This window comes from Bemisia tabaci, chromosome 7 (assembly GCF_918797505.1).
Source record: "Bemisia tabaci chromosome 7, PGI_BMITA_v3".
Classification (NCBI taxonomy): Eukaryota; Metazoa; Arthropoda; class Insecta; order Hemiptera; family Aleyrodidae; genus Bemisia; species Bemisia tabaci.
In genome coordinates, this window is record NC_092799.1 from 38,446,329 (window position 1) to 38,473,188 (window position 26,860).

The following is a 26,860-nucleotide window of genomic DNA, read 5'->3' on the forward strand; positions in this document are numbered from 1 at the left end:
TTGGGTCATGAAAATATCTTATTGGAATTGGCTGATACATCAAGACATTTCAATAATTTTCTAAACTGGAAATGAATTGCAATAAATGCAACGCAAAAAACTTTAAATATAATGCAGATTTTTATTAAAATTTACGAAGATGAAGTATTGAAAAATCAGTGGTTTCATAGGATGGTGCATTGGGCTCTAATCTAAAATTTTAGCATGAAATATAAATATTTCAGTTGTAAATTCAATTCAAACATGAAAGTTCCACAGCTTTCAGCCCAAATACTAAGCCCGGCTGTATTCATCTGACAACTGCTTCAATCTTGGCTCCTACAAAAATGACTCACACAGGCTGCAGCTAATTTCTCGACTCTATTGACTTCCGACTTTCAGTCAGTCAAATAAAAGCAGATGCAACTTCTGTCTAAAAATTTTACCTGAGACAACCATTTCAGTTAAGAACCTAAGATAGGATGTTTGATTTCTTGTATCTACAAATCTCATCAAGAGTATTCTCATCTTCGAAACATGAAGCGATTTCTACCTTGATCGGTGAAAGACAAACTAAACAACCTACAGGTGACCACTCCTTATTAGGAGAACACTTTTTAATTGGAAAATCAACTCATTCGTACCTTGATGATGGCCAAACAGCAGATAACGAAAACTCCTTCAAATGAACTGATAGGCAACTTACTCTGACCAGCATGAATTATTGCATACTTTAAAAATGAAGGCGTTTTGTTGTGCGCCTGTTCGCTATAGTATGACTGCATACATACTTCGGTGCGTGTGATGAAGCAAAAAGAAGTCTACGCAAGTTTTATTTTTCTTTTATCCATTTAGGACTACTTATATAGAATCCCGATTGATCGCCACTTAAAAATCCCGAGGTTAAGTTGGAGAGTCCACTGTTTTCATGTGGGAGGTTAGTAAAAGAAATCGAATTTAAAATTACGACTGATTTATAGAAGATGGAATATTTACAAATAAATTACAAATATGAATTACAAATAAAATGTAGGTACAGTTAGAAACTTAACAACAATACAAAATTAGTATACCTATTCAGACACAATAGAATAAGGTACTTTCTTTTTTTCTTTTCATACATTTTAAGTTAAAACAACAGATAATGATTGGAAAGCAAGTGAGCAAATCATAAATAATCTTTCATCATTTTTAAAAAAATCGGTAAAATATTTTATTAATCAAGATTTGAATGTACACAGCAGCTATAAAACAAAAAGCACTAGCGAATAGTATTGCCTATTTTAGAAGGGATGAGCTTTCGCTAAAGAAGAGAATCACATATTCGACTAAAAGTCGGAAAAATATTCTTTGGCTAGTTTATATCACTGGAATATATTCAGTAAAGAATTTTCTTATTACATATGGTTTTTGATGGATTTAGAAAGTGGCAAATGGAACAGATCTGTCAACAGAATAACATATATTATTTAGTGGCTCTGCTAACAATTAGGAACCCTGCTAAAAATTGGCAGTAGAATCTGTGTTCCAAAATACCATGACCTAAAGCCGGCTGTAAGATTTTCAATAGCTTCTGTAGCCGGCTCTACAATTTCTTATAGCCTAAATATTAGAGCAACACAAAGCGGATCGGTGACGCATTGGCACCTACAAACCTAACAGGGATACTTCACGCATTGCGCAAAAGCGCATTGACGCCTACAAACCTAACAGGGATACTTCATGCATTGCGCAAACGCGCATTGACGCCTACAAACCTAACAGGGATACTTCACGCATTGCGCAATGCGTGAAGTATCCCTGTTAGGTTTGTGGGCGCCAGTGCGTCGCCGCTCCGCTTTGTGTTAAGCTCCAATATTTAATCTCGCGGAGTCGGCGTTTTTCAACTCATGATTTTGAAATGTTTGCACACTCTGTATGGATTATTCTCATTTTAATTGATGAAAAAAAAATATGTTTTAAATGAAAATATAATGTGTGCTTTGTAAATATTAAAGTAGTTCCGTATCAAACTTAATGATTTCCAAAGCACACGAATTTCTACACAATTTCTTATAGCGTTTTATAGCCAATGGCGATAAAGTGTAAAGCCCGGCGATAGGAACTATAGCCCGACTGTATACTTTTTTATAGCTTCGTATAGCCCGGCTGCATGATTTGATCCGCTTTCTACAGCCAGCTATATGATTTTCAATAGCCTTCTTTAGTCGGCTTTAAGAGCACCTATGGTATTTTGAAACGCAGCTCCTATCGCCAATTTTCACCAGGGAAACCTTATCTCTCAGCAACGCTATCCAGTTTTACAAAGTGGAAGAACCAATAACGTAAAGCAATTGGAAGTCACCAATTGTAGAGGGCTGAGAAATTTCAAAAAAACGTAAAAAAATAAGATTGCCCGCAGAAATTAATCTCCAACCAACTTGGATCTTTTGATTGTGTAGAAATAATCTGTTGACGAGCGTTTATAATCAGCAACCTGCTGAGAAAATATTATACACCTAATCGCTCAAAGATAGAGGGTAGGAATTTGTATTCCGAACCTACAGCCTTCTTGTAAATATATTTAGACCAGTTTCAAAAGAAAATAATTTCTCTTTCGTGAAAGACTTGAGCAAAATTACGTGTAGACGGTGAAAGTCCGCAACCACGTCGGTATCTCGGTTTGTACCGTTCCAGATTTCCTGTCATGATTTATATTTAAAATTGAAAACTACTCAACGGCAATACTTAAAATCTGCCGCGATGTTTCTTCTCTATTCTCCAAAGAAAATGTTGCGGAAACTTCGAGGAACGATGTTAATTTGCACACAAACGCGATACATTGTTGTGAACTTCTACCGTTGATATTTCTTGTTCAGTCCGACTTTGCCGTGCTGAGGAAGAACGGTGTATGAACATTCGAGAGTTGCCAAATTTCCCTTGATAAATCGTTCATTTTTGAGGAAAGTCATGTATATTTTTCAGAGAAATTTAACCCAACTTTAGGTAAAATTGTGAACAAAATTATCTGAAAAATTGGAAGAAAAATATTTACAAATTTTCCCGAAAATTCGTGAATTACCAACGGAAATTTGGCAACGCCTGAAGGCTCATACGGCGTTTTTCCTTCGCACAGCAAAACTGCTCTGCGGAGACTCAGCACCACTTTTCGGTTGGATTAATTCGAACGTAGGTTTTGGTGACACTCCTGGGCAGGCCCGGGGACTGATGGTGCTGAGTGGGGATAGGAGGCGCCTCACCTTTGTGATTCCGTTTCAGAGATTTCTTCGAGCCCGGTGAATCGCAAGAGTGCCTGGGCTGCGACGGCGAGGACTCGACCGACTGGAGACTGGCCGCCCTCGAGATGGACAACCGGATCGGCTTCTTCGGGGGGATCGGTTTCTGCGACAGGGACGGCGAGGGCGGGTGCTGGAGCTGCTGGAGCTTCCCATCCCTCTCCAGCGTGCTATTGCCGTTCTTGTAGTGGTGCCTCAGGTTCGGCGACCCGTAGTCCGACCCGTAATCGTAAGTCTTCTTGCTTTTGAGGGAATTGAGCATTTGGTGGATGTTCTGCCGGGATGCGTAGCCCCCAGGCTCCGAGTCGCAGTCGCCCCCGTTCACCTTCCGCCTGGAGTCGCTGAAGAACTGGTTTCGACTCCCGCGTAGGTTCACGCCCGTCTCCGACTTGGCGTACTCCATGAGGGTGTTCCTGGCGTTCCTCAGGTACTGGTTCCTGTGCTCGGACATGTTCTCGACTTTCTTCCCGTTCGGGACGCTCGGGGAGTTCCGCCGACTGAACTCGTCGGAGGAGTTGCACTCCAGGCTGGCGTTGGAGTATATCCGCTGTTTGGACTTGATCAACGGCGACTTGCCAGCGTCTGACTCGAGGCTGTAGTGGTTCATGCCGTAGAGTATGGAGTCGCTCTTCTTCCTCTGGTGCAGGTGGATGTTGTCCTTGGTCTCCTGGATGTAGCCCTGGATGATGTCCAGCGAGTCCGCGCTGGCCTTCATCTCGCTCGACTTCTTCGGGAACGTGTCGTGGTTCGTGTGCTGGTGGTGCTTCTTCCGCCGGAAGTGCTTGGACATGAAGGACTCGAGCGAGGCCTTTCCTAGATCTAGAGACTTGGTGCTTTTTACATCGAGGGACTTCTCGGAGAGGACCTCGTCGGACTTGTGGTTGTTCTTTGGTCGGATCGTCGGCAGGCTGTTCTGCGTGAGGCCGGGGAGACCGGCCACCAGGGTCGTGACCTGGGGTCCCTTCTGGAAGACTTGGACTTCGCCCTTGGGCGGCAGGGACTTGTAGCTGGCGGGGGAGGGGGAGTTGGGGGAGCTCCGTCGGGTGCTCGAGGGGGAGGGGGGCACGGGTGGTTCCCTTTTGATGGCGTGTTCCAGGAGCTCCGCCACTTGCTCTTCGAGGTAGGATATCCGGTGAGTGAGGCGAAGGTTGTCGCTCCTGAAGCTGTCGCGCGTCCTTTCGGCCTCGCCGGCTTTTTCCCGGAAGGAGTTGAGCTCCTCGCGGAGGTTGAACATGAGCTGCTCGGACGTCTGCGAGAGCCGCCGGTTCCGCAGGAGGACGATTTGGGCCGGTTTCGGCGACACGGCCAGTAAGAGGTTCATGTCTTCTTTGCTCTTCATGCCCATCACAACCTTTCCGTTGATTTCCAGTAATCTGAAAACATTTCACCCGTAAAGGTTATTAGAATTTGTTCACATCTCTGTTTTCAAAACACATGATTTGGACTGTATTTTGCGATTGGGAACTACAATTTTTAGCTCATCCGTAAAACCGCTCATATGCATGGGGAAACTGATAGCACGTACGTCCTTCCTGAACTGAGCCAGCTATTGTTGTTCCAAATTGCAAAATGCAGTCCATTTAATCTTACTTCTAGTTTCGCAAAATGTATGTAGTGCAATTGTCCAATTGAGGCAGTAAAATTGAGGCAAATTGTGAGGCAATTTTTTTCGTAAAATAGAGCCTCCTTGTCGAGAAACTATTGGGAATTGTTTGGGTCATGAATGGACTGCGTTGAGCAGAAAGGAAACAAGCAACATCGGCAATTGTCAAATTTGATTGGGAAATTCAATTTTTTCCATGGAAACGATTGTGCAGATTTTTGTGCAAGTTTCACTGAATTTTCTGTGTAGTACGAAGCAAATTCCTTAAAAATGTCACAAAAATCCGTACAAACGTTCTCTCGTAAAAAATTAAATCGCTCAGTTGAATTTGACAATGAGTGATGTGGCTTGGTTCCTTTCTGCTAAACGCAGCCCATATGAACGAAAAAGACCATTGCTCATTAGTATTAAAGCGTTCTGAATAAAAATTTTCCTTGTAGAATTGAATTAAGAAATCTGCCAACTCTCTGTAAAGCAAGAAATCCTGCTGTACCAGAAACGTTGATTCCTTTTCGGTAAACACTGTTGACGTTCAAGTACTCATTAATCGCGAAATTCTGTTGATAATCAAAGCCCTACTTCGTGAAATTCATCACAGAAGGACAAAACCTATGACCAATATGTGGAAATCAATTTAAAATGGCCAACAATTTCTAGCACGAGGGTTTCAGGAAATAAGCTCATCTATCCTTTAGTTAACATGCCAGCAATGACAATTTGTTGCCACCCATTTCATTTTCGCTATGGGAGTAATGTTGAAAATGTTGAGTAAATCGCTATTTCAGCTATATTCTGATTTGTTTGCCTCCTCCCAAATACTTAGGCGATAAATTAGACAAAGATAGTATACATTTTGCAAATGGGAACTAACTCAACAAGTTCATCAATAAAAGCAATTATGTGCATAGGGGGGAAAATTGCAAATACATTTTTCCTAAACTGAGCCACAAATCGTAATTCCTAATTGCAAAATGTAGTCCATTTATAAAATACATTTTTAAATCCACCATCCACAGACTAATGTCGTCAGTAAACACTTTAGAGGACAACACGAAAACTAGGCTTGGCATCGCAGCGCTAGAACTACAAAGCGCCTTAAATTGACAGCATATACGTTTGCGGAGACGGTGAAGTTAATTATGTTGCCTATCGGGCGCGGCACTTGGCATTCGCGATCGAACAGATTACTTACCGATCGCCTTTCATGAGGTCCGAATCTTCTGTGGCCCATTCGACGTAGAGCCCGGGAAAATGGTCCCTGGAGCCTGCTCCAAATCTGGGACTTTTTGGGTCAAAATTTATTTCGACTGCGTGAATACTGATTTGCTTATTCTGCTGCACATAACTGAAACATTCAAGTAAAACATTTTTTTATTTAAGTCGTTTAAAATGAAAGAGAACAGTCATCATCATGACTGCTAATGGAAAAAACCCGACGCAAAGAATATTTTTTATAAATTTAAGCATGAGATGAATTTCCCTACCCATTGCATCATCAGATACGTCAATTCGAACTGAAAAAAACAAGTTCGGTTATACGAATCGAACATTTCTTTACACAAATAAATAGATAAATCGAATAAACAAACAATCAATAAATTTCAATGTTCATCAGGTGTTTCATACTCGATCAATTTGATACATCGAATATTCAGAGGGCATATTTCTTTTGGGGCAGGATCGGCATTTGATAATCACTCTGCCAATCAAAGAGACTCGACGATTGAGACATAACTGGCCCGTAAAGTATTATGAATGAATAGTATATTATGTTATCTCACGGTGTATTCTCAGAGCTTAGAACCTGTTAAGGAGTTAATTACTGGTTTTGATCGAAGCGAATGAAAGTCGACAAAATTAATGAATCAATACGCCGAACGGAGAAAACGATAGACTAGGAGACTTAAACGATCGTTTAGGAAGGCGGCGATGACGCGAGCTAAACCGTGTTGAGACGTTTACTCTCACTTTTTGTTCCACACATACGATCGAAGGCTGAAGGCTGTATTAATTTCCATGAATGGAAGTTTTCGACCGACTTTTTCAGCTCTTTATTTATTACCTTCTTGAATCCGCGAGTGAATCTTTCACTGGATGCAAAATAAATCATTATCGTTCAGATATGTCCGATGATGATTTAAATTTCATTGCCTTTTTTGCAACGAATAGGTATACACTTTAGTGAACTTGACTAAGCTATGCTCGCACTAAAGAAAAGAAAAGAAAAGAAAAGAAAAGAAAAGAAAAGAAAAGAAAAGAAAAGAAAAGAAAAGAAAAGAAAAGAAAAGAAAAGAAGAGAAGAGAAGAGAAGAGAAAAGAAAAGAAAAGAAAAGAAAAGAAAGAAATTAGTAGCAATAGCGAAGAAGAGTGTAAATCTAAATGCGGTGGTGCGTATCTTCAAGTGTATTAAAGGACAACTAACCTAACGGTTTTAATTGAAGTTAGTTGCGACTTTTTATTCTTGAATTGAAAAATATTCAAGGAAATTTAAAAAAGATAGGTTAATTAGTTCTTCTCAAGATTCTTCTCGAGGTTAGGTTCTTCTCAAAAATATAGTTCGTTTGGAGGCTTTTACACGTTGCAAAAGGAAAGGAGGGCGTTTGGCGGGATGATATACCGAATTATGTTTATAGAAGAAGATTGAAGACGGAGAAGCGGACCTGTCGGTGTCGGTGTGCTTTGTACGAGGGGCGTTCAATAAGTAAGTATCCCCCCTCTCTAAAATCCATAAGAATGGACCAATTTTAAAAAACTTGGGCTCAAAATCTTCCTTAGGATATTTTGAGTTCAACAAAACAAACCGCAACAAAATCGGACTATGTGCGGCCGAACGCGAGCCGTTTGAACGCGCCGAGGTGCTCGACGCTCCCGCCGAATCTGCGAGGATTTGAAGTCCGCTACAGGAGAAGAGCTTCTCTGCCAAAGCCTCAGTCGTTCATCACTGACGAAAAATCAAAGAAATTTTTGTAGAATAAGGGGCTTCCCTCACTTCTCCACATAACCAGCTCGATCCAAGAAAGTCTGATACTGAGACTAAGACTAAGAGAACAGCTTTTGGATGCCTCGTGCGTGGAAGTCTTTCAGCTGACCGCGGATGAAAGAGTGGACGGCTAAATTGACCTCTTCCACTGATTCCAAATTGACTCCTCCGAGTTCAGATTTCAGATACGATGGTAAATGGCAAACCAGACCACCATTTATTCCCGTTCCTGAAATCTGAACTTGGAGGAGTTAATTTGGAATCAGTGGAAGAGGTCAATTTAGCCGTCCACTCTTTCATCCGCGGTCAGCTGAAAGACTTCCACGCACGAGGCATCCAAAAGCTGTTCTCTTAGTCTTAGTCTCAGTATCAGACTTTCTTGGATCGAGCTGGTTATGTGGAGAAGTGAGGGAAGCCCCTTATTCTACAAAAATTTCTTTGATTTTTCGTCAGTGATGAACGACTGAGGCTTTGGCAGAGAAGCTCTTCTCCTGTAGCGGACTTCAAATCCTCGCAGATTCGGCGGGAGCGTCGAGCACCTCGGCGCGTTCAAACGGCTCGCGTTCGGCCGCACATAGTCCGATTTTGTTGCGGTTTGTTTTGTTGAACTCAAAATATCCTAAGGAAGATTTTGAGCCCAAGTTTTTTAAAATTGGTCCATTCTTATGGATTTTAGAGAGGGGGGGATACTTACTTATTGAACGCCCCTCGTACTTTACTCTGTGTTTAATTAGACGGCCAAATAGCCTTTGACAATGCCAGCATCAACTCCAAGTAGAAAATGTACATTCGTTCAGAATTCATGGGAAATGGATTTGTTCCGTCTTAGAAATATCCCATTTATTTGGAAACGATGTAAGACTCTTACGACGGTTCCCCCTGCAAAAAGGCAAACTGCTGAAATTTTAAGTTAAGCGCGTGCTCATGATGGCCGATGAAACCAGGAGGAGTACAGGAGAGGATGGGCAGCGGCGGCAATTTGGCTCGGTCACAAGACTTGAAGCTCACAAGCGACAAGCGGCTTGAGGGCGATTCGAAGACGCGCGAGTGAAAAATGGTGCAGCCTCAAGCCCGTCGAGTTTCTGTCATTTGAATAAAATCTTCACTCGTTTGGCGTAAGGCCGTAATTTCATTTTCACATGAGCGCTGAAAAACAGAAGCTCAGGTGAAGAAGAAAGTTCATCTCTGAGTGAGGTTATGTCTTTCCGACGGATGATCGGACCGTCAAAATGAGTCGATAAATAAAACCGCTTTGACGCGTACTCGCGCACGCATAAACGCGATGCTGCCATGATGCACCGGAATCTTTCCGTCACCAAATTTTTCCGTGGGGTATACTGCCATGCTAAGGAATACCTCCATATGAGCTTTCAGGCGTTATCAAGCTTCCTTCGATAAAATGTGAATTTACTGGGAAATATGTGGAAATATTTCTTTCAATTTTTCACGGAACTTCATCCGCAATGCAATCTGCAGTATTTAAGAAATTCAAGAAATGATATTCATAACTTTACTTAAAAATTAATATTTTATCGGAGGAACTTTGACAACTGTCAGATGTTCGTGCTGCGTTTTTCCTTAGCAGTATTATACCTTAATCCCACTTCCGTAGCTCACAAGTGAAAATAACGGAGGTCATACATTGACCCGAGATTCACCGTAAAAGGATGGAACTAGCAATAACTACATTGTACATACCTACACGAGGTACAACTCACAAAAAAACCTATATGTGCAATAGCTTAGGAGTTAGGACCTCGACGGGGACGCAATAGGAACTGCAGATGAAGAAGACGAAAAAGAAGAAGAAGAAGAAGAAGAAGAAGAAGAAAGAGGAGACAAATAAGGGGAGGAAGGAGCAGAACAAGAAGAAAAGTAAAAAGTAGAGGGAGAGAAGGAGGGAAAAAATTCAGAGAAAGCAGAATAGATAACAGAGAGATATGTAGAGGTTGTAGGGGAAAAAGACGAAGAAAACGGCGTTTTATACCTCCACCTTCATTATCCTTCAGGCTCTTTTATAAAAAAATTAGTATTACTTCGAAGTAGAGACTTCAAATGAGCTTGTGTATAACTCCAACTTACATTGATGGTCAGTTGGAGGGTTAATTAAGGAATTGCTGAGCCCTTTCAACGGAGAGAAGCCTTTGAAAATGGAATACAATAAGAATAATCCTTGAATTTGGTAAGACTACATTTTAGGGTCCTACCACCTCAAAAAGGCAACCATGTAGACATGGCCTCAAAATCAAGATAGACCTGGTGAACACTACATAGCAGCTGTGGTGGTTGCATGATTTCAGTAAAATTAATTTTCCTTCTGCAGAAGATAAGAGTTGATGAAGGGAAATATCCAAGCAGGTAAGACTTCAAGAATGCGTACATTCTTGCAAAATTCTTTGCCTCATGCCGCAGCTTCAATGGGGAAAATGCGGTTTTACAACCATAGTCTGGAGATCGTGTTGGTTGGTTGGCAGGTTGGGTCACGCGAAGCGAGACATCATATCAGATGACATCACAGACGACTGTAGTTGGACTGCCGGGCCGTGGCCGGCCTGTATGAGGCGTGCGTGGAAATTGGAGCCAGTTCGGACTTTCACTATCTACACGACAGCTCCATCCAGCATCCTTGCAGCTTCCATGCTCCGAATGAATAATCAACCGGGACTCGAAATTGTAACAACGAGAACTTGAAGCCTCAAGAGGAGTTGGCGCTGACTCGGAATTCGTTGGCACCGCTGAGTGGTGCGGGCTATCTCGAAAGGTAGAGTCAACACTCAACAGTCATCGAGCTTTGACTGTGGTCGATGCTTGAGACAAAGCACTCCTTATACAGACCCTGCATCATGGTCGATGAGACTTAGGATCGGTAGCTGACTTTCGTCAGCAACTGTATGCTCGACAATACTATCCTAGAACTCTGCCGTGGTACGGAAGAACGCCGCGCCGTATGAGTCTTTGGACGTCAGAAAATGTTTATTTTTGAAAAAAAAAGCCGAATAATTTTTCCATCAAATTTTCCAAAATTTTTACAAATTATATACAAAATTATCCGAAAAATCGGAGGGAAAATATTTTCGTAATTGCTCGGAAATTCGTGATATGTCGAAGAAATTTGGCGGTGCCTGCAAGTTCATACGGCGTTTTTCCGTGGCACGGCAGTGCTGGCTGCTGGACAAGGTCTGAACTAGAACAAAGCGTCGCGTGAAAAAAGTCATAAGATTGGAAGTTCGAATAACAACTTTTTAACGAGATATAAACACGTATTTTAAACACACATAAGTTAAATTATACGAATGGCGCCATTCGTGTGTTTTATTGACCAATGTTAACTGTTTTGAGAGTAGATTTTCAGACGTCTCGTTGTGTGATTCGTTTTCCTCGTGAGATTCTGAACAGGAACAATGTTGCGTAGCGCTATAATTTATACCTTGTCTAGTATCTCATTGAAATGAAAAAATATCTACGACGTGGAAAATTGTTTTTTTTTTTTTTTTTAAAGAAAAAAAAGAAAGAAATACGTGGGATATCAGGTTTTCAACGATGAAATACGTTTCTAACTGATTTGCTGTTTTTCCCTTCAGTTTTCATTCCTATGCTTTTTTTAAATTTGTGCTCTTTTTTTAAATATGGAAACAAAAAGTCTCGAAAATTTGTCAACAGCATGTATGATTTGAAACAGCTCATCACTGATCTTTGGGCAGTGTAATTGATTCCAACTTTTAAAAATTCTCAAGAACTTGTAACGGAAAGAAATTTTAATTTTCAGTTAATAATTTTACAAGATCTTCGCACAAGAATAAAGTGCGATGAAAATTTTAAAAACTCGCAAAATACCGCGATCTTTGGATCTCAATTGGCACAAATGAAGAGCTATCATTAATTAGCCTACATTTTACAATTAAAGGAACCACAATATCTAGCTCATCCATAAAAACACTCATGTGCATAGGGAAACTAACAATACATACGTCGTTTCTATTTTAAACTGAGGCTAATATTGTAGTTCTAAAATTGCAAAATGCAGTCCAATTCGACTTGCATATATCTGACATGCACAACAATACGAGTATATCGAGAGTTAAAATGTCTAGAACATGCTGTTCCGAGGTATCTTAAAATCAGTCACATCACGGCTATGGCGATGAAATTAACGGATTCTTCGGAAAAAGTGGGACTCAATCCGGCCGAGAGCGTGGGACTGAATGTGGGCAAATTGGATAGAGGTGTCTCATAAAATGAAAAATGATGTCCACGGAATCTTAGTTGACAGGAGTTGTTAACTATCCACCTTCGCAAGGGGCCGACACAAAAACAGGTGAAAAAATCGAGAGCACAGAAAGTTTTCTATGACAGAGATCTATGGCGGCGATATAAAAGCTAAACTTGCCCACATGACGTTCCTTTCTAATCCTTCTGTCGGGGATACCGATAACTTAATTATCGCTCCTCAAGCCTCGACTGATTGCCATGTTGCGGAGACTTCTCAAAATTTACTATTAACAGCGAACCTGGAGTAACGTGGTCAATCATATACAGGGTGGGCATAAAGTAACTGAAAAGTGTCCGTAACTTTTGAACAAAAAAAGATATGGGGTTCCGGTTTGGACCATTGTTCAATGTGGCAAGGGGTTGATTTTTTCAGGGGGGCCCCATTCATGAGTCCCCCTGAAAAAATCGGCCCCTTGCCACAATGGACAATGGTCTAAATAGGAATGCTATGTATCTATTTTTGTTCAAAAGTTACGGACACTTTTCAGTTACTTTATGCCCACCCTGTACATACCTATTCATATTTCACATTCAAAGGTGTAACTGTAAATGTTCTCCTGTCAAGAATTAAGAGCGGAGGAAAATATTTTGAAAGTTGAAACGGGCGTTAAACTTTATCCTTAACATTGAGTCTTAGGTATAGAGAAATAGAACTTCAAACCAATGGCCTGGCGGTATAAATGATCGATTATCGACACTTTCCCCATTTGTAGTTTTAGAAAAGAATCGATTATTAAGGTGTTCGCTGCGAACGCCTCTTCATCGGTCCTGTTCCATAGGTTAAAATGGCAGATAATCGCAAAGCGCACCACGTTACTGCTTCAAACCTCTTTTTCTCGGTTCAAACCTTGTGACTTGATGTATTCCATTCAATTTGCTCAGATCTAATGCTATTTTAGGTTGATTAAGGGCATATGATAATATTTTTTCCCCTACTTATTGAGAATCGGAAATTTCTTGTGTTTTTTGTGAGTTTCAGAAATTTATACAGATCTTTTCTTTGTTTCGCTCCTTTGGTTTTAGTGGTTTCTGAGCATCTTGTTATATTTGCCAAATTCACTCGTAACTCCAATGCATATATTCAGTCAGAATTATACCATTTATTTTTTGATGCAATTCTTCATTCGATTCCAAATAAGTCGTGAGAAAGCAATTGGTTTATTTTCATCAATCTTCGTTTAGTTTTTTTTTTTTTTTAATTTAGAAAAAAAATCACGGACTTAAATATTTTAGACTTAGGAAGGGTGCAACGCCCCAAAGCTTGATACGCGGTTTGGGCAATTCACCGTCGAAATGAATGTTCTCCAATCCGACAAACCTGGATCCCGGTACCACGAACATGCGACAAACCGAGAAAGTCGGTATTTAGCCCTAGCTCCTCACCAAAAGCCCCCCGTAAAACGTCTAATTGAAATGATTAGCCTGAGTCACGAGCCTAATTTTTTACCACTCAAGACTTTCTCTGTTTCCGACACCGCCGCGCCGTGCGTCGCTCCCGAAGTATTTCACGAGTTATTTCTTTTGACATAATTTTCCTGCCTTATCTCCTTCTTTTAATTGTTGTAAAAGCGCGGAATGCCGGCTCGCGACGGCAGGTGTTTGCTCAGTCCAGGTTTGGGAGTCGATCTTTCGCCACGGATTCCCACTGGATATTTACTTGCTTAATGCAGCGCTCGACTGTTTGTTTACGACGCACGGTGGATCGAGTTAATAGGCGAGGTCGGACATAATTTGGAAACTTTAAACGCTTTTAACTCCGTTATACAACAATCTGAAGTTCTAAAGGTGGTTCCATGGGTTTCCTCGTGAAATCTTCTTCTACGAGCACCCCTCGAAATTTAAAATGTGACGTAATAAACATCAACATTTGCAGTTTTAGTCAAAAATTTCATGTCCGACCTCTATAATTGACTCAATCCACTGTGCGACGCTTGCATGCAGCTTGTAAAGTAAGCGTTTCAGTTGCATTAGAGTATCAAACGCAAGAGCCTGTTATCTCGGCAACTTCGGCTGTTAGCTCAGTCTCCGGTGAGTCTACTTTCGTATCAAAGCTTTTTGAAAGATGTGAAAATTGGAGAAATAGGTGGGTCGTATAATTTTTTGACGAATGGACCCTCTCTTTTACGATTTTGTTCGAAGATCAGAACACTTAGAGCGCCTTTGAGGTCAAGACATGACCGATTTTTCGGCTAATCGGAGACTTCTGAATTTAGTCACGAGACTTTTATCGTTAGTTTTTACGCTTTCCTCGGATTTTCATGGTGGTAATTTGCAAATTTTTCGTGATTTTTATGAGATTATGTAAGATATTTCGAAGTATTCGCACTTTTTCTTATTTCTGGAGTTTGTGGCTAAGTCTTTGCGATTTTGGCAGATTCTTCAATTTCAGGCAGTTTTTCACTCTTAAGTTTGTACAGTAATATAACCTCAGGTAAACTCAAGGAGTCTCCTCTTTAAGTCATCAATGAAATTAGAGGCTTGGAAGACGAGTGGGGTAAGTGCAGTTTTTGAAAAACCACTGAGATATTAATGATATTAACTAAAACTGGTCTCAATTCTTATTCTGTGAAAAATTCAACGTGAAAATCCAATTTTTAAGCATCAAAAAGAGAGTTTGGACTTTCTTTCCGCAGTAAGGTTCCATGTAATTGTCCAACTTTAAACGCGTATATCTTGAAATAGCGAGAACTGCACTCGTGCGCCTTATCCTCCAAGCCCCTCAAATCATTTCCGACACCACCAGTCGTTGTATGCCATGTTGATTTTGGTGACATCGAAGGTAACTGAAGGCAAAACATTATTAAACACATTATCTCTAAAATTAAGACAAAACTTTGAAGAATTTGCAAACTCAAAAGTTAGTTGCACGTGTTCATTATTTCTTTGATGGGGTTTGTGGGGAAGAGAAGGGGGTTGCACTTGAGTTGAAGAGAGACTCATTGCTTAGTTAAGGATATTTTCGTGTTGAACATTCGATTGAGATCGATTTCATATGACGTCGGAGAGACAGAGATATCTGTTCTGCCGTGCTAAGGAAGAACGGCGTATGAACATACAGAGTTGCCAAATTTCCCCGGACAAAACTCGTATTTTTGAGGAAAGTATTGCATATTTGCCCTTGAAATGTTCAGATATATTAGATAAATTTGCGAATAAAATTGTCTGAAAATTCGAAGAAAATTATTTACAATTTTCCGAGTTAATTCGTCTTGTATTGGAGGAAATATGGCAACGCCTGAAGGCTCATACGACGTTCTTCCTTCGCACGGCAGTGTTGGTGACGCTTAACGTGACTTGAAACTGTCTAGCACCGCGGAGGAACGTCATTACGGCAAGGACGCGGTAGATCTATTTATTCTTGCATTTGACATGGTCGATGGAGCGAAGAAGCTTGCTGAGGTCGGTAGGACTTGGCGGAGTTGGTCGAAATTGAGTTTGCACAAAGGAGACGTGCTTTCTTCGCTTAACAACACCGAGCCGCGGGGTCTCTTGTTCGGAGGCGCCCGTCATGTCGAAGCGGTCGGCCGGCGTGCCGTCTGATTTTGTCTATTGAATAAGCCTGTAATGTAAATAACTATCAAAATCGGTCGCCACTGCCAGGCTATAATAGCCTGAGACTTAAAGCGTATTTTTTTCACTAAAATTAGCTGCAGATCTAAAGTATACCACTTTGGATATTAGTCTCGTTTATACCGATTGAGAAGCTGAGATCGCTCTTGATGTCACTTAAAATTTCAAAAAGTCTCTTTCATGCGTAATTTCAGGCGAAACAACTTGAAACATCAATTTCGTGGAATTTCACATATAATTTCACGTGAAATTTCAAATTCTTATTTTTCATGAACAGGGGGTTTACTAAAACAAGCTGGCCAAAAATCAGTACTTTTCCAGTACATTCCCAAGAAATTCAGTGTCTCCTCAACAGAAAAATTCGGTACTTTTTCAGTACCTCCATTCGACGAACTTCGAAAAATTTAAAACATTTGAATTTCTCGCGCAAATTGCGACATAAATGACAAAAAATGAGTAAAATTCCGGATCTTCTTGCGAAATTTCCGCACTTTTTCAGTACTGCCGGGCCACTCTTAAAAAAACAGTACTATTTCCGGACTTTCCGGAAATTCCGGACTTATAGACTTCCTGATGAAATATTCCAAAATCTTAGCTAGAAAGACATCTCAAAGCTAAAATCGCACAAAAAATTACGCCCCCCCCCCCGATCCTTCTATACCCTTAACATGATTTTCGTGCGACTTCATTGAAAAAAAGTTTACTCGGTTGGCTGTATCTTTTGTGTACAATGGGCACATAAGTATCAAGAGACACTTAAGCCACACCGGACGTAACGACGCGGAATATGTCTGGAGCCTTCTTGAAGTCAGGACGTCAGGACGTGGACGAGCATGGGAAGCTTTCATACGTCCAACGTCGCGTCGGCCGCTGATAATAGCTATTGTGCAATTATTCAGCTACGTGCAACGCGCGCTCCGGACGAACGGTGAGGTCAAACAAATTCATTAAGTATAAAAGAGAAAGAAAAAAACCAGGGGGTGGTTGAATAGACCCAGTGCGCGAACCTCCGAGAAAATTGCCTCCATTAAGTCTCAATAATTACCGCAGTCACTTCATTATTGTCGGCTATTGCTCTCATTATGTGTACACTCGCGTTATTTAAAATCGCACCACTGCTCATCGACTCTTAACTCAAATTTGTGGCAGTCTATTGATAGTCTCCCCCTCTCCTTATATAAAAACATGTGCATTGGTGATGTTAACGTTAAGACGTCTTATACAGCGCTCTATTTTTAAAGAAATTAATCGATAATTTTACTAATTTGAAGGGTATAGTACAATATGGTCTGCGGATCATATTCATCTTGATTTCTTCATGATCATGACGTCATGTTTCACCTTTGAAATGGGTCATACTTCTTTTAACTATGTCCATGTCTTGGTGGTTAATAACTTGGTGCAACTCCAAGACGAATTATAATATTTATCATAGATTAATGACATAGAGATCGTTCGCTCTCTCAAAGAAAGGTATGTTAGTGAGGTATCTACGCGTCAAAATGATTGCACCCTTCAAGATTTGATTGTGTACCAAACGCGTCTTAGTGGAGTGCGCGGGTATACAGAGAGTGGACTGGACATGAATTAGATCGAGCAAATTTTGTCTCTTGGGCTTCTTGGTCCAAATCTCCCAGATGATGCGAAGCTTTATTCAGAAGATTTTTTTTCCTTTTGAAGGGAAATTAAAATCCTCTTTTTTGGAGAAAAAGAAGAAATGTAAAATGAGACATGAAAACTAAAATTTTACGAAAGAAGGAATAACTTAGGGTCTATCACATCTACATTACACTCAATCGTCATCGCGTGCTTAATTAACAACACTACTGCAACCGTTATGATTGGAAACTCTACGATCTATGAAAACAATAGTGATTATAAATTATTGGCGCATATCACAGGCCTGAGATTAGAGTTTTTTGCATGTGATTCACTTTCTACGGATTGCTTATATATTTATCGATAAATGGTATGGGATGAGCCAGCGAAACGAGATATTTTCACTGTTCTATCTTAATTAAGTAGAGTTATTATTATGGAGCGCGGGGAATGTTCTCTTTCATATCAGACCGCCAATGTTGTCAAATTTCTGGAAAATATACGACTAAGTAAGCACGGAGCCATAACACAGTTGACCTTATCAATAAATTCAGTTTTCTGGTACCTGTGTTCAGTTGCAATTCTCAGAAAGTCTCATTTTATCAAGCGAAGAAGCTTATGATATTAAAGCTTCATCGCTTGAAAAAAGTTAAGAAGTTTATGTGATAAGTGTTCAAAGTGTTAATAAGTGTTAACAGTTAAAGGTGTATGGTATAGCATTAAAATGGGTTTACATTCAAAATGGATCGTATTTGATACATCAAACAGGTGAGATTGTATCAATATCGATTGGTTCAAAATGTAAACATAGCCTCAAAAGTCAATTAAGTAATATAAGGGAACGGGAATTTTGTGATAGATTTTTTATTCTTATGAATGCAATTCGGTCATAAAAAGTGAAATTGTTAGGAATTCTCTCATTTTCAGCTTTTTCAACTTGAATCCTAATATTTTTGTTTGAGGTTACAATCTATTGTTTTGAACCATACAATACATATAACCACTATCGAATACGATCTATTACATCGCGCTCGTAATGTTTTTTTCCCTCCCTATCTCTTTCTCTCATTTTTTTAAAATTTTTGATAAAGTCAGGGGATAGGGCTCTTAAGGCGGAGACTTAAAATACACCATGCAGCAAGAAACCCGACTTGAGGTAAAAAAATGCAGACTTTCAGTTTTTGATGCTGAACGCTTCTTTGCTCTATTGAAAAAACTGGATTAAAATTTTGAGTCATATATAGTTTTCATTGTAAATTATAGTATACGAGTTCGAAACGAATTATTCGAAAGCTAACAAAGTCACCGGCTGACTTTAGACGTGCTTTCTCCAGATTTGCGATTTATTATGATCCAACTTTGAAATAGTCTCAAAAGGTCAGTTTTTTGGATTTTTTGGGAAGAGCTTTGCTCCGCAAATGATGGAGAATGAAGTCTTGTAAATTGTGAAATGGTTGGTGGTTATGATTTCTCATTTGTATTCCTACCTCAAGGGCTCTTCTGCTTGCCTCGCCTTGACTGAAAAATAAATTGACTCGCCAAAAAAGTAGTTCATTTTACACAGCCTGGAACCATACACGGGCATTGATAGGATTGTTTCTTTAAAATCAAGACATACAATAAAAAATATTCGTAATTTGCATTGCAAATTGGCCTCGTCGCATTTCGACCGCGATGAGATAAACCTCGCGATTCAAACGATGCTAAGCCGGGTGACTGTCTCCGATTCGTCGCCGCAAACGTTTTGGTTTGGGCTGGTTTGTTTGACCTTGCAAATTGGCACCTCGTCCAACAGTCAGTGTGGCTTTGACTCCAGCCACTCTCAAAACAGAGTTCAGCTGTGTCATGGCTTCGTGTCTGGGAGTAGTGTTTTTGGCGATTTTCAGTGCTTTTTTCCCTTTTCAAACCGGGCATGGAGCTGAGCCGACCCTCAAATTTTTAAGTTTTGTAAGTACATACTTTTTACCGGTTAAGTTTTTATTCATAATCTTCCACACCCTCATAAAACATTGCAAAATTACAATGTGCACAGTATTAGACAAAATTACTTAAATTCAATATTATCTCTTTCTCTTGAATACCGCAGTCCAGGTTAGGATTCTTATTTTCATACACAGGTTTACTCACGTCACACCATATGGGTGGCGTTAATCATTTTCCTCATTCACACAACGCTTGATAACGTATGACCTAGTTATGGAGTGTGATTAGTTTACTTTGACCTTGAAATGTGAATTGTATCAGTTTCTTTTATTGTGCATCTGATGTTTTCTGTCGCACACTTTATCTTAATTTTGATGGCTTTGAACCATTACATTGATACAATCCTCAACGAAATGAGGGGGGCGATATTAACTAAGGACTGCATTCGTCTGCTTAGTGAGGATATTCTTTTTACTAGCTGTATTTTCATGCAGCACAACCCACCTGTAGAGCAAAACAATTGGGACTTGCATATTAAAATAGTTGGAATTTTGACTAAAAATATAATGAAACTTATTTTATCAAAAATTCACATGGTGTTAATGTCGTAGACTCATAGATTATAATTCTGCTGTGCCAAATTTCCCTCAACATAAGAATTTTTACGGAAGGCTGTCAATATTTTTCTCCAAATTTTTCAGAGAATTTTTTTCGCAATTTAATCTTGAGTATCTAAAAATTTCCAAGAAAACTGATCATAAATGTCCTCAAAAAGTAACGTTTTATGGGAGGAAATTTGGCAAGTATAAAACGTTCACACGGTGTTTTTTCTTAGCACGGCAGAATTTTATTATAGCTAATACTTGTGTGCATTGGGATACATGCTGGAACATTTTTTTGTTATATTAAGTGCACTTTCGATTAAATTTTCTACAGATTCATCGACATGGCGAGAGAGCTCCAATTGAGACGTACCCAACTGATCCATATAAAAATGACTCATATTGGCCTGAGGGACGAGAGGAACTTCTAAGAGTACGTAATACTATTCCCGTCATTTTTTTCTTTTCCTCAAAAAATTGAATTTAAAAAAACTGCTGTTCCAAAATTTGGTCTTTAGTTGGTCTTACTTAGTTGGTCTTAATTAGTCGTTGCATTATAAAATGCCCACTGCATGCCAACATCTTAATTTCTTAACTCGTATAACCATGGGAGAGGAAAAGAGTTTAGTCCTAGCATAATACACATTTTTGCAAAATTTGTGGAGCCAAGTTATCAAAAAACATTCTCCTCTTGCATCAAATGAGTAAACAAGTTTAAATCAATTTCATACGATTCAGGAGTCAGAAAATGTACCTAGTCCAGGATTATTTGTATGTTTTACGTTCCAGGTCGGCAAAGTGAATATGCATAATTTGGGGAGATTTATTCGTGCAAGATACGATGGCTTCATACCCAGGAAATACAAAGCAACTGACTTGCTGGTGCGATCAACTGCTACGAATCGGGCTATTATGAGTGCTCAACTTGTGCTGTCCGGGCTGTACCCACCTCACGATGAACAAGTCTGGGATCGTGACATTTGGGTCGCCAAATTTTGGCAACCCATTCCAGTTCAGGTGCTAGCTCCTTCCATCGACGATGTAAGAATTATCATTTTATGGTTTTAAAACTATGTACAATTATGGTAGATCCAGGGGTTCACGATGACAATCGCCCCTTTTCCAAAAAGGGTAAAAGGGTTGGGGTGTAATATTTATCGGCTTGAAATCCCTGTCTCCTCCCACTCCCCACTTTTCAGGTTTCATGATTCACGCCTCTGAATAAAATCGATCTTGCTTTTAACAAAAATTGATCTTATAATACTTGATGATTAAATACTGAATATCACCCCCAAAATTCTTAATTTTTCTCAATCTTCACAGACAGCAACGAAAATATATGATAGGAATTTTCATCTCTGTTAGCTTGACGTTCAATTCAAACGGTTTACTCTTGAAAATTAACTAAAATTGTACGTACTTTTACAGATGTTATGCGTATCCAGGGTATGTCCACTTCTTTACGAAGATCGAAAGAATTTTACGGGTGGTCCCTACCAAGATATTCGAGAGGAAAATCAAGAGGTCATTACGTACATACAAAACCACACAGGTTTGGATTTCAAATCGGACTCGGACATTGGCATAGTGTATGATAATCTTTTGATAGAGGTAAGGCTGAGAAAAAGAGTGTTATCTGTTCTTATTTTTTACAAAAAAGTCACACAATTGAAAAATGTTCACTGTCCAAAAGATTATAAGAACCCAACCTCATGCGTGGTTCCAACAGAATACAGAATTATGATTATTCTGAATAAAAAGAAAGTAGGTTTTTTGCCTTGAAAAAGAGGGGGATCCATGGTTCAGTAGAACTTAAATTCTCAGGATGAAGCTGAAACTTCGGAAGTAGAATTTGATCACACTTTGATCGGGTCAGGTAGAATAAAACCATTTTTCAGCACTTAATGAGTAAAGTATGACGAAACATAATATGCTGTTTATTTCAGATTGTAGATGGGTACTTCTATAAATGCGACCATGCACTCGGTATGTCTCTAAAAAGCTCAGTCTATTAAAAAAAAAAAAAATATCATCTCTGCAGCATTACGTATTTGAAACTTTGAATGTACAAAATAAAGCTTCTTCTGAGATAAAGAGGTAACAAACTACGGATGCACATTTGACACTTTAATCCTAGATAGATTTTTCTGTTCCAATGTGCATTCTCGTCCTACCTAGAGTCAAACTTCTAACATGTGTAATTTAAAAGTATGACGCCGCGCCGCAACAACTTAAGTTTCCTTGTCTTATCCTGTTTTTATGTTAGGAGGAACAAGGTCTCAAATTACCCGAATGGACAAAAAAAGTTTGGCCTGACACAGTAATCTCCTTATACCGTAGAGTTTCCGTTGCACTGAAGAAAAATCCAACCTACACCAAGATTAATTCAGGTAAATTGCTATTTATCACTGAAAATAAAGGCTCACATGCATTCTCAAGTTCTGACTTGAGAATGATTGGATTGTTACCATGCTAAAAGATTAAATAATATATACTACTATTTTCATCTTCTGTTATTTTTTAATTTCTTCAACTTTACTATGAAGAGTGAAATCTCATCAAACGTAAACAATTTTTTTTTCTAGTCCTAAATTTACAGGGCAGTGCGTTTGAGCAAACGGATATAGTAACGAATGTCAAAATAGGAAGTATGATATCAAGTTAAATTGATTGCTCAATTTCAGTTATCTTGAAAGTAAACGATGGAAAAAAAGTGTTGGATGATTCGGACTCAGCAAACCCAAATTGGCGTTGCACGCAAACTTATTTGTATTACTGAGCAGCAAATATATTGGAGTATTACTCCAACAAGTTTGTTTACAACACCAAGTTGGCGTAACTGAGTCGAAATAACCCAGCCCTTTTTTCAGTATAGATACCCCATTAAAATTAACTATATTGGTGACAGCCGTAACCATCTCCTCAGCATTGGCGGATCCAGCAAATTGGCGACATCGATTTTCTCCATTTAAACCCACGGCAATTTATCGATTCTTGGAGGAGCCTGGTGCTCCGACCAGAATCGATTATTTAACATAGGTTTAAATACTGGAAATCTATTGTTACCAAATTGCTGGATCCGGCTTCCGCTCCTCAGATTAAACGAATATTTAAAACCTTTTTGCGATATGAATCCATCCTAAGCATCCAGGTAACATCAAAATCAGTGGCGTGGCGTGAATGATCGATTATCGATATTTCCCCATATACAGCTGTGGTAAAGAATCGATTATTAAGGTGTTCGTTGCGAACACCTTGTTAATCGATTTCTTCCATAGGTTTAAATGGTAGATCGATCGATATATCGCAAAGCACGCCACGCCATTGATCAAAATAATGTAAATTCAATATCTAATCGGAGCTCGGAAAATTTTCAGGTGTTTTGATCAATGATCTGTTAACGACCATGCGGAAAAAAATAAACGAGACGGAAAGCTTCAACCGTTTTTTTAATTTGTACGCTGCTCATGATACGACAATCCTCGGACTCTGGAGGGGGCTTGGAATCAAGGAACCGGAGTCCTGGCCAAGCTTTGGGGCCTTATTCATCGTTGAACTGCATGAAATCGAGAATAAACACCTTATTAAAGTGAGTCAATATCTTTTTAATATGTTCGAAGTAATTTCTCTGCTGAAAATCACGCATTCACTCTAGATTTTATGAAGGAACGTTTGCAAAAAATGAGACAAAAGTCAACCATGCGTTTTTACCGCGGAAGTTAAAGGTTGGCTGTTTACAAAGAATCAAGGCTAAATTATATTATTTCCATTTTTTTCATTTTTCATTTGTTTTATTACTGATCATGGAGGTTGAAAATGAGACGAGGGGATGCCAGTTCTCAGAGGGGCTTTGGGAGGATGTAGTTCTGTGTCGGTTGAGTGTTGCAGAGCGCTAGAGTGTGCTGTAAAAGTGGTGTAAGTACATGTCCTACGTATGTAGCTTCTGAAATTTTGGCAACCCCTGCCATTAACCATTTAATAATTTATCCAATGTTGCTTTGAAATCATCGGCATAGTACGCCCTTTTCCCGTCAACGTGACGTTAATATTCATACAGAATTATTTTACCTCGCTTTCTTTTCAGTAATTTCGTCAGTTATTATTTTATTACAATATTATACAATATATTATATTTATATATATTTATATATATATTTTATTACAATATTATTTCAGATCCTGTACAAGAATCGAGCCACGGATGAAGGACTGAAAGTTCTAAGTATCCGAGACTGCACCAAAGACAATGACAAAGAAGGGTGGTGCGATTTTGAGGTTTTAGAGACCCTGATGCAGGATGCCGTTGTAACAAACTACGATGAAGAATGCTACAGCCCCTCTATATCAGCAGCAGACATACCCAACGAAGCTTCGTGTTAGAATGATTTTCATGCACACGCAAGTAAAGAATGATCCAAAGTTTTAAAGTTTGATCAAGAAATTTTATTTTTTTAAATTTTATTTATACTTAATACTCATAGCTGTACTGTTGTCCGTCCGGACGGATTGAAAAAAGACATTATGGTTCAAAACTTGTCAGTTCCTTAAAGAATTCTCTTGAAAGTAATTTCAGTGGGCCAAAATTCAAAATAAAATACGATAATTTGTTGCAATGTTTTATACAAATGTTTAGTACAAATAAGTCGTTGTTTTGTTTTATTCTTTTCTAGTAATCAACACCTCATTTTATCTCATTTCATGAATACATCACCTATCTGCTTTTCTTCAAGCTTGACTAAGAGAGCTCAATCCGAGTCATCAACATTTTAAACGCCTTGAATATTTGTCCCTGTAGCACAAAAAAAACCCGAGGGCTGACCCCCGCTCATTCAGTATCTGAGAAAGATTCGGGTATGCCGAGAACTGCATGATCATCGCTCAGCAGTCAGCTTCAATTACCAAGGAAGGTTTGCAAAGACGTGATTCGAGCAGGTCAATCTCTAAGGATGCAACTATTTCAACTTATGGGATACGTTTTTGCCGACCTATTTAGACGAAGGCGAACCGCACCCTTACACTCACTCAAAAGTACGCTCTACAGCGCGGAGCTAATCATTTTCATAATTTAGGCAAAAAGACCTCCTACGTTTCAAAACAGTCGTATTTGGACTGAGTTTAGCAGAAAGGAACCAAGTCAAATCAGCTATACAGTGCCAAATTTAATTCGGCAATTTAATTTTTCAAAAGAGAACGTTTGTACGGATCCCTCTGAAATTTTTAAGGAATTTGCTTCACACTAAGCAGAAAATTTACCAAAATCAGCACAAAAATCCGCACAACCATTTCCATGTAAAAAATTTAGTTGACCAGTTGAGTTTAGCGATAGCTGATTTGGCTCGACTCCTTTCTGCTTGACGCGGTCCATTTTTGAATAATGATAAACGTGTGTCACGTTCTTAAGACGTTTCAGAATTTTTTTTTTTTTTTTTTTACCACACACAATAACGAAAAACTAAACGGAAAAGGGAAAAAACCATGACATGAAAGTTTGGTATGAAGCAGTGCGAGCTTTTCGCAAAAATTTCTATCTCGATACAATATACAATACACTGGAAAAAAAAAAACACATTGGATCTAGAGTCCAGACTCTTCAAAACATCGACAAGAAAAAGTACTCTTGATTCAATCAGATTTTTGCTTAAATCAAAAGGAAATCCGCTCAAATTAAGAGGCTTGGTTCTTGATTTAAGCTAGATTCTGATTGAATCAAGAGGACTTTTTCTTGTCGATGTTTTAAGATTCTGGACTCTAGATCCTATGTGTTTTTTTTGTCCAGTGTATGCAAAGATCCGCGGATTACGTCGAAACACGAACGCTCCTTTGCCTTTCCCTGTACCTCGCACCCGGTGCTCTTTATACTACTTTCGTTTGGCGTTCGTCGAAGGGCCGCAATTTCTAGGGCGTTCTCCGAGGGAGTAGCTTCGGAATAAAGGCCCGCTCTCAAAAGTCCGAGTTCTCGAGTCGCCGGGTCGTGGATCTCTCGGAGCTTGCTTGACCAAACCCCTAATTACTCGCTGAGAAAAAAAGACGCGTTGGACTGGTTAACAGCGGCGACGCCAGATCGGATTAACGGATTCGGCGAATCCATCTGCGACTCAAATGCACGGATAAAAAAGAATGTTGTTAATTATTGGACTCCTGATTACACGAGATCCACCTGAAATCTAGTTGCCGGTACCTGTATTTCTGTCTGTGTTAATCAAGCATGTTGTTATGATTGAGGAGTTAGGAGGAAAAATGGTCAATTCCGGATTTGGCCACTTTTCCAGAGAACGTTTTTTCTAAAACTGCATACTTTTAATGTGTGCTTGTTTCTTTTTGGGAAGATAAAATAGAATCGGGAAGTTTTCAACACCGCAATGAAAATTCGTGGTTTTGCACAAAAGTCATCGTACTTGTTCTGGCTCATCTATAAAACTACCCAGCTGTGTGCAGAGAAACTAATGGCACAAAGTTTGTTTCTGAAATGAACCAAAAACAATAGTTCCTTATTGAAAAATGTAGTCCACATTGCATGGAATCAGAAATCTAATGATCGTAAGAGCATTTTTTTTTATCCACGTGAGGGAGCTTTCAGTAGGAAAGAAAGGTACCGCGCGAGGTAAGACGGCTATTCTTCGATGCAAAAAATATGAAGTCAATTTCTGCTCAATTTGTATAAGTATACTCACTCTTTGATAATCGATGAATGAACGTAACATTTGGATACACTACTATAATTATAAAAGAAGAGCCAAGTACTTTGAAACGTACTTAATCATATTCTCAATGTTTGAGGAACAGTAGAACGCTTGCAAAGAAGGACCTTTTTGAGCAAGCAGAACACAGGCGAATGCATTGTTAGCTCGAACATTTGCTGGGTGGATTACTCATCATTCGTACCCTGAATAAGGCACCACCTGGGTTTTAAGTTGGTAGATGAAGCGGATCGGATGATACGTTCGTTTTGTACCCAAAATTTACCTAAGTCATGCATGCGATAAAATGTCCAATTATTTTGCTTGGTTACATTATTCACTATAAAAACTTTTGAATGACTGAAGTCCAAAAGTGCATACTT

At 39.4% G+C, this 26,860-nt stretch overlaps 2 protein-coding genes across 2 annotated transcripts in view; one reads left to right on the plus strand and one right to left on the minus strand.

Moving 5' to 3' along the window:
- Nucleotides 1-1,260: 1,260 nt before the first annotated feature.
- Nucleotides 1,261-26,860, minus strand: part of sprt (PDZ domain-containing protein sprite) — a 126,426-nt gene continuing 100,826 nt past the window's right edge. Inside the window, exons 8-9 of the mRNA XM_072302814.1 lie at nt 6,050-6,202; nt 1,261-4,627 (exon numbers count right to left, since the gene is read on the minus strand). Coding sequence (XP_072158915.1) covers nt 3,115-4,627; nt 6,050-6,202 — 1,666 coding nt within the window. The 3' untranslated portion in view covers nt 1,261-3,114. The remainder of the gene's footprint in view (nt 4,628-6,049; nt 6,203-26,860) is intronic.
- LOC109044174 (testicular acid phosphatase homolog) lies at nt 18,976-24,422 on the plus strand. Its single transcript, XM_019061739.2, has 7 exons — nt 18,976-19,222; nt 20,135-20,233; nt 20,590-20,841; nt 21,229-21,411; nt 22,067-22,190; nt 23,178-23,389; nt 23,977-24,422. Exons 1-7 carry the CDS (start codon nt 19,121-19,123, stop codon nt 24,178-24,180), a joined length of 1,176 nt encoding a protein of 391 aa, XP_018917284.2. The 5' UTR covers nt 18,976-19,120; the 3' UTR covers nt 24,181-24,422.

What these genes read in the sequence shown, in the direction of transcription:
- LOC109044174 (XM_019061739.2), top strand. Translation starts at nt 19,121, where the DNA reads ATGGCTTCGTGTCTGGGAGTAGTGTTTTTGGCGATTTTCAGTGCTTTT. An exon ending in GACGAGAGGAACTTCTAAGA is followed by an intron (nt 20,234 to 20,589) that starts GTACGTAATACT and finishes TTTACGTTCCAG; the next exon opens with GTCGGCAAAGTGAATATGCA. An exon ending in TAGCTCCTTCCATCGACGAT is followed by an intron (nt 20,842 to 21,228) that starts GTAAGAATTATC and finishes GTACTTTTACAG; the next exon opens with ATGTTATGCGTATCCAGGGT.